The sequence below is a fragment of the Phyllobates terribilis genome, unplaced genomic scaffold (assembly GCF_046119375.1).
Source record: "Phyllobates terribilis strain yellow unplaced genomic scaffold, ASM4611937v1 Scaffold_3__8_contigs__length_932513732, whole genome shotgun sequence".
In the NCBI taxonomy this organism is placed as follows: domain Eukaryota; kingdom Metazoa; phylum Chordata; class Amphibia; order Anura; family Dendrobatidae; genus Phyllobates; species Phyllobates terribilis.
In genome coordinates, this window is record NW_027362763.1 from 359,916,036 (window position 1) to 359,929,023 (window position 12,988).

Genomic DNA, 12,988 nt, shown 5'->3' on the forward strand with positions numbered 1-12,988 from the left:
GCCTTGCAATTTGCATGTTGCAACACAGTGTGACAGAGTCACTGGTATTATATGCGAGGGAAGGTATGTGTCACTCAGGATCCTCTCCTGTGTGAACTAACACCTGCTGAATTTCTGCCAGCATGTTATATGCTGGGGGGCTAACTCTTTTAAAGAATGTGGTTTTATGGAAATGATGTAGAGATGGGAGGGAAGTCATTCCCCATACCTCCCCTCAGGGTGTGGCTGAGCAAGTTTAAATGCTCAGGTACTATTTTTTTTTTCTGTTGTTGAGTTTGGAGTGGCAAAGACTTCAGGCTGGAAGGCCACAGCTCAGAGAGGAGCTGAAAGCTGGAACTACAACCTGTGTGGCTAATCCCACACTGCTATGGACTGTGCTATCGTTTATCTTTTGTTTTGTTGTTTTGCCAGTAAGGCTGTGTTTATTTTTGCTGTAGCTGCAGGGCTTTATGCCACTAAATAAAGCCTACAGAGAAAACACAGTTCCTGAGTCTACTTCCGGAAGCAGCCGAGTGAGGCGTCTTACCACAGCAGTTACAGAGGATCGGTCAACAAATTTCACAATATAAACTGCAAACATCATTTATAGATCACTTGGACTTACTTTGAAAAGCCATGTTAGAATGGCTTTTTATTCCATTTTAACTTCTTCCCAGTGTGTGACATACGTGTCACACACTGGGAAGAACACTGGAAGACACACTGGTCTAGGGGGGTCTCTACTCCCCCCTTTCCCTAGAGTCTGGGCTCCATTTCCCTCTTCCCTTTGTGTTGCACTTAGTCTTCCCCACACCTTGCCGTGACAACCAAACTGTCAGGCAGCCGCGAGCCATACATCACATGTGGCCCTCGAGTTACAGGTTAGAGACCCCTGGGTTAGAGTAATCAGACTGTGGAATGCACTACAACAAGAGGTAGTAATGGCAGATATTACATCAGCTTATAAAAAAGGGCTAAATGCTTTTCTCATTAAATGGTAGTGACAGTTAGAAATATGCTAGAGACCAGTAAAGTATAATTGATCAAGAAAGGTTGAAGATGATGGACTTAGAGTATGTTTTTTCTCAACACATGTAACAATATAACGGATTATTAAACCATTCTGACATGGGTTTTTAAAGTAAGTACACCGTCGGTGTGGTGTAAAGTAAATTAATCAGGGATGAGTTTAATAGTGTAAACGAGAGATGATCGAATCTAAAAAGATTCTAATTTGGCACGTAACGCAGATTTTAGAGGGAAATTTGGTTTGCAGCAAAATTACTTAATACAAATTGAATATTCCTTATTATACTCTAGGTCTCTTATTCTAAACGTAGAGTGTAAAAAAAAATTTTAATACTTACCTCACTGCTCACCTATCCCGTCATCTGGTCCTCTGTGGCTCTTCTTTTCACCTTCCCGTCGTCACTGTGTTGACTAGACCTCAGGTGACGCGTGTTGCAATGTCATGACTTTGTCGAGGTGTGCTGGGATGGAACAGTGCGTGAGAGGTCAGCGACGGAAACCATGGTATGGAGTGAAGTAGCCGGAGAGGATGGGCTTGACGGGTAGGGGGAAAAGTAAAGGTGCAGAGGACTGGACGGCGGGACAAGTGAGCGGTGAATTCAATATTATTAATTTTATTTTTAACTGTTTGCCTGGCCCTCTACATTTCAGCAAAATGGCTGTCGCAGCTGTTGACTGTTGATTTTTGTTGACTTCACCCAATGTGTATTACAAAAACATCAGTATTCTGGAGAATACAAATTTTTATAAAATTCTAGGAGAATTAAATTGCACCTAATTAAAATTGCTTATCTCAAATACATACTGCTTGTATTATAAAATAAGAAGACAAATTCGCTTTAAAGAATATTTTATACTATTTAACCTAAACTCTTCTCAGACATATAAAGCTTTAGACGAATTAACTATGTAACAAACCTTGATCATCAAATGCATGCGTCAGTTCATGTCCCATCACTACCCCAATACCACCGAAATTTAGAGCCCTGAAGAAAGAAGAAAAGGAAAGTATGAGCGAAATCTGACATGCTATAACAAGAAAAGATTTTAAAAATTTGTATTCACATTTGTAGAACTTCAACATTCAGAAAAAAAATTATTTCAAAACCCTGGTCTGCACAGTGTGGCTCATGTGTATTTTATTAAAGCTACAATGAAATTATGTCCTAAACACTACAGAAATAGCTTCTTTCCGGATGTCCATTTTTTCACACATGTGAAAGAAAAAACGATTTTCATCAGTGTGCTGTATCAGATTTTCATCAGTGTACTAGATCAGATTTTCATCAGTGTACTGGATCAGATTTTCATCAGTGTACTGGATCAGATTTTCATCAGTGTACTGGATCAGATTTTCATCAATGTGCTGGATCAGATTTTCATCAGTGTACTGGATCAAATTTTCATCAGTGTACTGGATCACATTTTCATCAGTGTACTGGATCAGATTTTCATCAGTGTACTGGATCAGATTTTCATCAGTGTACTGGATCAGATTTTCATCAGTGTACTGGATCAAATTTTCATCAGTATACTGGATCAAATTTTCATCAGTGTTTGGTCACTGCATCAGTTTTTACCATCAATATTCTTTTTACTTGTAGATTTTCCCTATAGTGTTCAATGAGATGAGGAAATGTACACATGGCTTTATCAATAAAGATTTATCAGAGCTAAGTAACAGGAAGTATCCAAAACGTTTATTTAAAAAGTGACATATTAAGGGATACAAAAACCGTATCACAAAAAAATGTGTTAAAAATTCATACCACAAATTCAAATAATCTAATTTAGCTGATTCATGCAGAAATGCTGCAGAAAATCTGCAATGTCAAAAATGCTCAAAATATTATACCGGTAAATATATGCCAATATGTTTAAACCTATTGTTGTCTAATGTTAGGTTAGATCTTTGGCTTTGTATCATTAGTATATAAAGTGTATATCTAAAAGACAGCATGTCTACAAACATTAGTGGGTCAAAATACCAAATGGTAAGTAGATACTTATATCTGGGTATGGTTATAATCAGGCAAGATGCCAGTGAATATTTAACCCTTTAATGACCGCTGATACACTTTTTAACGGTGGTCTTTAAGGGCATTATTCCTCAGTGCCGTTTTTACCACAGTAAGGCATAAGTGAATAACCGTGACCAACCGGCTAAAATTACGGGACACCAATGGAACAGACTCCAAACAAAGTCCAAAGTGATCTGCCTCATTATAATGAGTGGTGCTGTTGTACCTTCCATCTGAATCTGAATTGAATGTTTTGGGGATTTAAATGGAAACCCTGATGCAACTGATTGGTATAGAGTACAGGATAAATGTGAGACTATCCTTACACTGAAAACTATAAAAAAATGTTATGTATCCCAAAATGTTACTAATAAAAACTTATCGCAGAAGAAAGAATGTTCCCACGCGGGTCCCTCATCTGTCAATAGAAATATAGGGGGTTTCCACGTTACTGGTAGGAAACGTGCTCAAGAAAAGAGACATTTCTCCAACCCCTTCCCCCTCACCTAAATAAAATCCAGTGAAATCTATGCTCCCAAACCCAAATGACCCCTTCCTTTATGAGCCCCACATTATGCCTAAACCTTGCTTAGTGTCCACATATACAGTGGCATGTAAAAGTGTGGGCACCCCTGGTCAAAATTACTGTTATTGTGAACAGTTAAGCAAGTTGACGAATTAATTGAGAAGTGTCATTTCTAAAATGGGATCTCTGGCACTTTATAGGGTATTTGCAAATGTTGGGCAGAAACTATTTCAGCAAACTCTGCACTCCAATAGTAAAATTGCACTCCAGTGAAGCATCATGAAGTGATGCTGCAATATCAAAGAACACCGGCTCACTATTGTGCCGATATAGTAGTAATAAGTTACTTGTATGTGAAAATAATTGATAATTAATTGTATCTATAAATGTTTTCTGCAAATTATGTAATCCAATATTCATATTATTATTATTAGTTTGCCCTATATCGGTGTATAGGAGATGTATAATCATCGGTAATAAAATATGCACTGGTATGTTACCTGATTATAACCATACCCAGATATAAGTACGGTAACTACTTACCATTTGGTATTTTGACCCACTAATGTATGTAGATATGCTGTCTTGTAAATATACAGTTTATATATACTAAATACAGAGCTGAGAGATCTAACCTAACACTAGACAACAATAAGTTCTTACATATTGGCATTACCTGTGTAATGTGTATTATTTGTACATTGATTATATGTTTTTTTTGACTGTTATGACCGTGTCTTATTTGGTACGATGACTAATAGCCTCCTTTGAAACATTTTTAAAGTAAATCTGTCATCAGGTTTTTGCTGCCTCATCTGAGAGCAGCATAGTGTAGAGACAAAGACCCTGATTTTAGTAATGTATCACTTACTGGGCTGCCAGTTCTCTGAAATCTGAACTCAATATAAACCCACTCACATCACTGGTTGACAGCTTTTTATGTACACTGTGCATAGGCAGGATGTTGGCAGCGAATTAATCTCTGTACTGTCCAGCCGTTCAACAGTGAATATATATTTATTCAGGTACAAAGATAACACAGCTTACAACTGGTATTTCTTATAGCTTAGGATCTTAGCATCTTGTCTGTCAGCTTGCAAAGTGAAAGTGAAAGAAATGTGCTCCAGTTACACACACACTCTCACATACATACACACACACTCACATACATACACACACACTCACATACATACACACACACACACACACACACACACAGACACACACACTTAGGCTATGTGCGCACGGTCAGGATTTGAAGCAGAAATTTCCTGTGCGTTTCCGCATCTCGTTGGCAGGAAAAATGCATGCAGATTTTACGCGCGTTTTTGAATGCGTTTTTTAAAGCGTTTTTGTACATCAATGAATGCTTTTTGGAGCTAAATAAAGTTATTTGGTGAGACATTGCTTAAACCTTGGATTACCATCAGAACTGGGGTGAGTATATTGATTAATTTGAATGATTAAAGAATGTGTTTGATGTATTTCAAATAAAGTGTTTACTCTGTGTCTATGTGTTTATTTAACTCTGTACTTTATTTTAATTAGGTTTGGTCATGATAAGGTTTGATTGACACCTTGACATCACCAAACAAAAGAGCTAGGTGTCAGCTAGTCCCATTCACCCAATCTTCATTAGCATTTCTATTCACGTAATTTGTTTGGCTGCTGTGAGCTGCTATTTTTAGCCTGGGAAGGTGTCATTTGCAAACATGGTCCCTGGCCATAATTAACAGCTCACAACTGTTTCCTTAGCCACTAGGTCTTCCTGATCAGCACTCAGCAGCAATTTGGATGCAGCGTATTTTTGTTGCGTCCAAAACACAGTGTTCTAATGCCGCACTTTTGTTGTCGGTACATGTGAATCCACCGCATATAATGACACTTCAATCGGTCAAAATCTGCAGTGGAGACTAGCGTGTCTGCTAGAGAAATTGACATGCTGCGGGAGAGTTTGCGTACGTGGCCACGATCAGGAGCTGCTGCAGGTTTGACGCTACGTGTTTATACAGCGTCAAACCCGCAGCATCCAGATGTTACCATATAGTGGATGGGATCTCTAGCAATCCCATGTCCACTACGTGTGCATCAGTGGCTGCGAATCACCCGTGGACACTGACATGTGGCGCATCTTTCAGGACCGCAGCATGTCAAATTCTCTTGCGGGGTCGCTAGTCTGCGCAACAGAAATTTGACCAATAGAATGTATAGAATGTGGTAAATACACATGGTGCAGTGAACACATGTGGATTTACCTGCGTTCAATAGAATGCAACGTTTTGGACGCAGCAAAAAATATGCATCCAAAGCGCTGTTATGTCAGGATCGTGGGCAAAGAGCCTAAAATTTGTAAAAAAATGGTGTGGGCTCCCGCGTCATTTTTATAACCAGCAGAGGGAAAGCCGACTACTGGGGGCTGATATTAGTAGCTTGGGAAGGGGCCATTAGCCACCAATGTTCCCTGGCTATTAATATCAGCCCACAGCTGTTTGTTTAGCCTTTACTGGCTAGGTTACAGGAGGACCCCAGAAAAAAATTGACTTGGGGTCCCCCTATAAAATCTAACCAGAAAAGGCTAAACAAGACAGCTGCGGGCTGATAGGGATGATATTAATAGCCAGGGAAGGGGCTATGGATACTAGCCCCCTCTGCGGCTATTAATATCACCCCTAAGCAGTCCCAGAAATGGCGCATCCATAAGATGCGCCAAATATGGCGCTTAGCCTCCGCTCTTCCCACTGCCCTGTAGTGGTGGCGAGTGGGGTAATGGGGTTGGGGTTCACATAAGCCTTGTATTGGTGGCTGACGTGAAGCCCAGGTTAGTAATGTAGGGCGTCTATAAGACGCCCCCATTACTAACTGCGTAGTAAAATGGTGGCCTTTTTTTTAATAAAAACACGGCCAAAATATAGTATTTTAATGAAATAAAAAGCACACACTTCTACAATTTTTTTTATTACACTTTGTCTGCAAAGCCCTCGATCTCCTGAAAAGTCGTAAAAAAACAAACAACCATATCCCTTACCTGTCCGCCGTCAACGACGTAGTCCACGATCACCACCAACGAGTGTCCCACGACAATCCGTGTCACTTGTACAGCAGTAACATCAGCAATCACTGATGTCACTGCTGTAGAAGACAGCAATGTATACTGACAGGGGTGTAAAATCAGCAGTCAGTATACATGCTGCTGCAGGAGGTCACTGGGGTTCATCAGCTGAAGATCAGCTGATCAGCCCTGGTGAGCTCTGACCACCATCACCCGGGGAACTGTCTTTTGAAGGTTCCCACGGTGAGGTCACGTGACCGATCAGCTGATCGCCCACGTCACCGCAGGTCCTGTCAGCTCAGTACACTGCTGGGAGTGAGCGCTCTCCTGCAGTGTACCACCGTGAGCAGCGCATCGCCACCGGGGACCAGGAGGACACCGGGAGGCGCTGGAGAGGTGAATATAGAGGTTTTTTTTTTATATTTTTACTTTTTTTTTCACAGCGGGCACGCGGGCTAGGTAGAGCAGACTACTGCTCCTCCCAGCCACGCCGCCCTCGCTGTTATCAGTGGGAGCGGTGTCAGATGAGAGGAGTAGTAGTCCTCCTCTCCTCCCCTGAGTACCACCCGCAGCGCGTTTCTGATGCGAATCCGCGCCCATTGGCTTTAATTGAAATCCAGCAAATCCGCAGGTATAGATATTACACCTGCGGGTCTGCTGCGGTTCAATGCAAGTCAGTGGGCGCGAATTCGCGGTGGAAACGTCCAAACAATGGTCATGTTGCATTTTTTTCCGCAATGGTAATACGGAGTGGAAATTTCCGCATAGCACATCCGGATTACCATTGCTATTCCTGGCAGATCTATTAACAAGCTTTTTCGCAGCGTTTTCGCGGCGGGAAAATCGCCGCGAAAACGCATCAAAAACACTTCGTGTGCACATAGCCTTAGAGTGAGCAGGAACGTCCTGTTTTTTTTTGTGTTTTTTTTTTAACAGTGAATTATTGGCAATATAACACTATTGCTGGAGACAGAAGCTCATGCACTATTAAACAGTAGTAAATAATAGTTGATGCAATATATACAATAATAAGCATTATTCCAACACAGGAAACTGCTAATCAGTGGTGGGGGAGGGGTTAAACGGAGCTCATGAATATAGAGGACTACATGGCAGCAGGTTTACTAGTCCTTTAGCGATCATCTTCAGCTGACAAAACACAGGTTTTAGCAAAACTACAGCGAGCAGCCCAGTAAGTGACGTATCACTTGAATCTGAATCTCTGTATCTATATTATGCTGCTCTCATATTAGGTGGCAAAAACCTGGTGAGATACTCCTTTTAATTGTGATTTCTTTAAATTGAGCCTTTGGACAATCAAATTTCTTTTTTTTTATGAATTGTATTATGGATTTTGGTATTATTTGTAGGTAGAACATATTAGTGTTCGATGAGATCCCACTGATAACACTTATAGGCATTGGACTTTGGTCCTTATAAGTGGTTATAGATGTTTAAGTCCTTATAAGTGGTTATAGTTGTTTAAAATGCAGAATCGGATCTCTGATTCATGCTGCCTGAGATTTCGCAGAATGCCTCAGCTAACAGGCTCCCTTTAAAGTTTACATTTTGGTAGTACTAAAGTGGGTAAAAGTAAGGATGTGACCACCTTTGACAAAATAGGTCATTCAATATTCAAAACAGTAGGTTTTGTAGGCTATTCCCAGCTCCTTTAGCACAAATTGCTGACTATGATAGAAAAATGTCAGAGCCAACAATGCACTACAGCTTACATATGTAGTGATACTACATAGCTGCAGACTGATCAGAGAGCCCATGTTGACCGCTGAAAAAACTATAATGAGTGTGTGAGCATCAGAACTAGACTAAGTAGCAATACATGAATATAACCAGGTCTGAGGGATCACATTTTTTTACATAATGTGGACTGTCAGACAGCTGTGCATTGCTTACCTAGGAAAGAGGTGGCACCAGGATGAACTATGGGAAAATGGAAGCCGGTGGAGGCAGTGTGATGGAGTCCCTTGGTACTGGTATTCATGAGGATGTTACTTTGACATGTACCTCTAACCTAAATATTGTTGCAGACCAAGTACACACTTTACTGCAATGGTTATTCCTATAGACAGTGGTCTGTCAACAGGACAATGTACACAGCCAGGCACATTGTTTGGGTATGGTGTGAGGAACATGACAATGAGCTCAACATGTTGACTTGGCCCTTGGGTCTCAAACCACTAGAGCATCTGTGGGATGTGCTGAAAAAAAACAGTTCCAATCCATGAAGGCCCCATCTCGCAACTGTCTCTTGCCTCCTGAACATCCATTAAGCTGTTTTATGGTCAAATCAAAGTTCAACTTTGATGTGGTTATATATAAGTTTAAAAAATGTTCAGGAAAGAAAAAATACGGGCTACAGCCCTGCAGTCGGAGAGATTTCACTGTTAATTAATTTGGCACCCTGCTAAGAATTGTACTACACAGAAGCTGCAGAAGCCAAACAGTCCAAGATTTTTGATAAAACCTTATTGCAAAAACACCTTTTAGGCAAAAATATGTATATTTTAGTAAAAATAAAATGCTCCTAACAGTGTTCATATCCATTATAATATTCATAATTGGGGAAATAGCAAGCAAATGGTGCTCATTTCTTCAATCACATTACTGTGGCGCAGGAGGGCCCAGTGGGATGCGGCTGTCTCTTCTCTTAGGCCCCACAGCAGCATCACGGGCTACCTCCGGACCGTTCTGATAAACACGTCTTTGCTTCTTTACACATATTTGAACTGCGTGCAAGCCAACATTTATATAACATTTCCCTATTCTGGCTGGGATAAGTATAAAAGCTGAACACATACTTAGGGTGTGTGGGAGCGTAGAACGGAGCCTGGAGGATGCCTGCTGGGAAGACAATTTCATTCTTGTTTGGCAAATAATAAGCGTTGACTGTCTGGGGTGTCATACTCCATCTGCGGAGAAAATTAGACATATGGAAAATTCTCCTTAGCTCTTCATGTTCTTCTTACTGAACAATATGGTTTTATATAGGTTGCTGATCTTTTAGGCAACTGCTAACACTTTCTATTTCCAGTAAGGAGCCTATATTTCTTCATCCTGTTATGCAGCTTCAGACTGAACCAAAACATGCTTTCTATTAGCTGGCTAACTTGTGTGTTTTACATCTATCAATGGAGAGGAAATAACTGACATGTGCCTGGTACATGCAAGAATAAAACTAAAATACTAATTCTTAGTGACAAACGTGGCCTTACTGCACTTTTACTACTTGCAAAACAATTGCTGCATACCAATTATAAGGACATTCGCCTGTTGATTAGACATAAAGCTCCACTGAAACGTGGGCAAGGTACGGCCATAGGACGAGGGGTACAGCAGCAATCAGCAGACACGCCCAAAGATTAGATAATATAATAGAAATATGTACTAACCAGTTTATAAAACAAAGGAAAGGATGGTAGGTAAACAGCGTATAAATAACAAATACAATGACAAGAGTTACTCTAAATAATACCGACTAAGAGTATATGCAGTTACACTTAACAGAACTAACCGTTAAATGCAAGCAAAATGCACGAGATTAACCCTTTCTATGCATAAATCCATATAACGACAGTGTGGTGCCAGCACTTTAGTAATCGCCTACTCGGAGCAGTTTTTAAGTGTCTCTTACAGAAGAGGCCTCTTCTCCTAACTAGACCTATAAAGCTATTTATATATGCGCATATATATTTAGATGTAAGAGGGTACCGGTATGTCCTGAGACTGAAGTACAATGGTCCTTGCTGGGCTGAGTCCAGAATAATCAGAAACGCTGACTTGAATCTCTTAGAGAATGCCGATCTCTCCAGCGCAGGGCTTCTCTAAGTCCTTAGAAATAAAGCCTCACGTGGCCTAGCCCAAGATACTGTGTCCTTGGTTGTCCTCACTGAGTCGGCTTATGTCAAGCTGAACAACGTGTCCCAGTGTCACCAAAACAGATCCAGAGCATCACTACTCTATCCAGACTTTTCCCAAGGAACCACAGCTTCACTTTTCACCCAGGCTCTGCTTTATCTCTCTCCAATGGCTCTCCAACCGCTCAAAACATGGCAAAAACCCCCTTGCTCCCACTCAGGCCTCGCTCTGCTGCCCTCTACTGGCCAGATCATATATTACATCACAAATTTCCAACAATACAGTAAATTGTGATTATCCCTTACACCCAATACGCAACTATACAATAAAATGCCAACTGACTGCTGCTGGACGGGTGCTACTTCATGTATACAGGGATATGATTCTCCCATTTCTTTAATGTTTGTTAAAATGACAACCATTTGAGGGAACCGGTAGAGACACAGGATGTAGGTTTGCCATCATGTGGGGGAAACGTGTGAAGGGTGTAGGAAAAGAGATGAGCTAAAGATGTCTATGCGTTACATTCTGCACATATGACTAATAGCTGGAAAAAGTCATGGCAGTCTGGGTCATATGGAGAAGAAAAGCAGAAATTAATGACTACGATCAAAGGGACTGATATCCTGTTAGTCAATGGATTTATCTGTACATTATACACATTTAAAGGGAGTCCATTTACCCCCAAAATGATTTTTAAATGGCCTATACAGTCTTGTAGCCCCTATTAAAACTATACTAGCACTGTACCTGTTACTGGTATAGTGCCTGAGAAAATAACTTAATTTATATGCAAATGAGGAGACTGTTTGCACCTCTGGCATTGCCAAGAGTTTTGTGCACAGTTATGCCTCCTAATTTGCTTACTGGGGTCCTTCCACCGCTTCTGATTGACAGTGCTCACTTCCCAGAGCTAGTACTGCTTGAATACTAGCGGCAGGTGTGCAGACGCGCTTTTTCCTCCCTATCTACTTTCTTCTGATGCCACTCGATGCACTTCTATGTGTATTAAGTGTAGTGAGCGGCGTCAGAAGAAAGGAGACAGCGAGGATAATGCGTGTGCACACACGCCAGCAGCACTTAGACTGTGCTCTGGGAAGCCTTCGCATTTGCATAAGAATTAAAACTTATTTTAGCCAGTATAGTTGTTATAGGGGTTACATCCATTACAACACTGTATAGTCCATTCAAAATGCATTTTGGGGGTGAAAGACTTCCTTTAAACCCTCCATGACATGTGATGTACAGTTACTTCATATGTCGTGTCCCTGCCTTTGATGCGGCTCCGAGCCCGAATCTTTCCTGGCAGACTAAGCTGTTTAATGTCGCTGTCAAACTCTGAACAGCATTTAACATGTGCCAGCAGGGGGTGCACGTCAATCCATCAGCGCACCTATGATTTGATCGCGGGGTCACCGATGGGTTGTCATGACAGACGGGGGTCTGCTCAAGACCTCTGCACCTGTCATTATGATACTCCTGTGAAAGCCAGCGTTTATCTGGCGTACATAGGAGATTGTGATTTTAGCTATACATAACACTGTTGATGCACTGGTATGCATTGCACAAGCGGTCGGATGATCGCAGCTTCAAGTCCCCTAACAAGGGACTAACAAGTACAGTGAAAATTGAAAAAAAAAGTTTTAAAAAATTTTAAAAATATGAAAAACACTACAATTTTTGGATGAAATGCGGGTGTGAAAACCCAGAGGGCACAGGCGATTGCAGTGTAAAGACTGAATGTCCTGGGTAAAGGCAGCTACAGCAATTATGTTCTTTACAACAGTGCTCACTGGACCTTTTGCCCCAATAAAAATAAATCAATAAAAAATAAAAAATACACATATTTGGCATTGCTGCATTCAGAAAAGTATGATCTATCAAAATCTAAAATAAATTAATTCGATAGGTAAAAGGCGTAATGAGAAAAGGAATCAAAACACCAGAATTACGTTTCTTTTGCCAGAGGTGATCAAAACATCGTATCTACCCAAAATGATATAAGTAAAAATGTCAGTTTAGGGTGTAAAAATAAGCCCTCACATAGCCTCATATCCCAAAAATTTTAAATGTTAGACGTCCTGGAACATAGCAACAAATTTCCAATTTTTTTTTCACCACTTAAATAAAAAAAAAAATCTATGCATATTTGGTATCTGAGTAATCATACTGACCTGGATAATCATACTGCCAGGTCAGTTTTACCATATAATGAACATGGTAAATAAAAAAGCCAAAAAACAATTGTGGCATTGTATTTCAACGCACTTACAATTTTTCACGTTTTTCAGTGCATCTCATATAAAATGAATGGTGTCAAAAAGTACAACGCATCCCACAAAAAACAAGCCCTCATATGGCTATGTGAATGGAAAAATAGAAAAGTTATAGCTCTTGGAAGAAGGGGGGGGGATCAAACAAGAAAAATGGAAAATAGCTCAGTCATGAAGGGGTTAAGGTCTGCAAAACACTTGTGAAAAACACTATATATCTGCCACTATATGGTCA

The 12,988-nt window shown here is 40.6% G+C and overlaps 1 protein-coding gene across 2 annotated transcripts in view; it reads right to left on the minus strand.

The window, feature by feature from the left end:
- Positions 1 to 12,988, minus strand: part of ECE2 (endothelin converting enzyme 2) — a 117,679-nt gene that overhangs the window by 13,531 nt on the left and 91,160 nt on the right. For both annotated transcript variants that reach the window (XM_073675335.1, XM_073675333.1), the window contains 2 exons: positions 9,424 to 9,534; positions 1,927 to 1,994 (listed from right to left, as the gene is read on the minus strand). In XM_073675335.1, the coding sequence (XP_073531436.1) occupies positions 1,927 to 1,994; positions 9,424 to 9,534 (179 nt within the window). The remainder of the gene's footprint in view (positions 1 to 1,926; positions 1,995 to 9,423; positions 9,535 to 12,988) is intronic.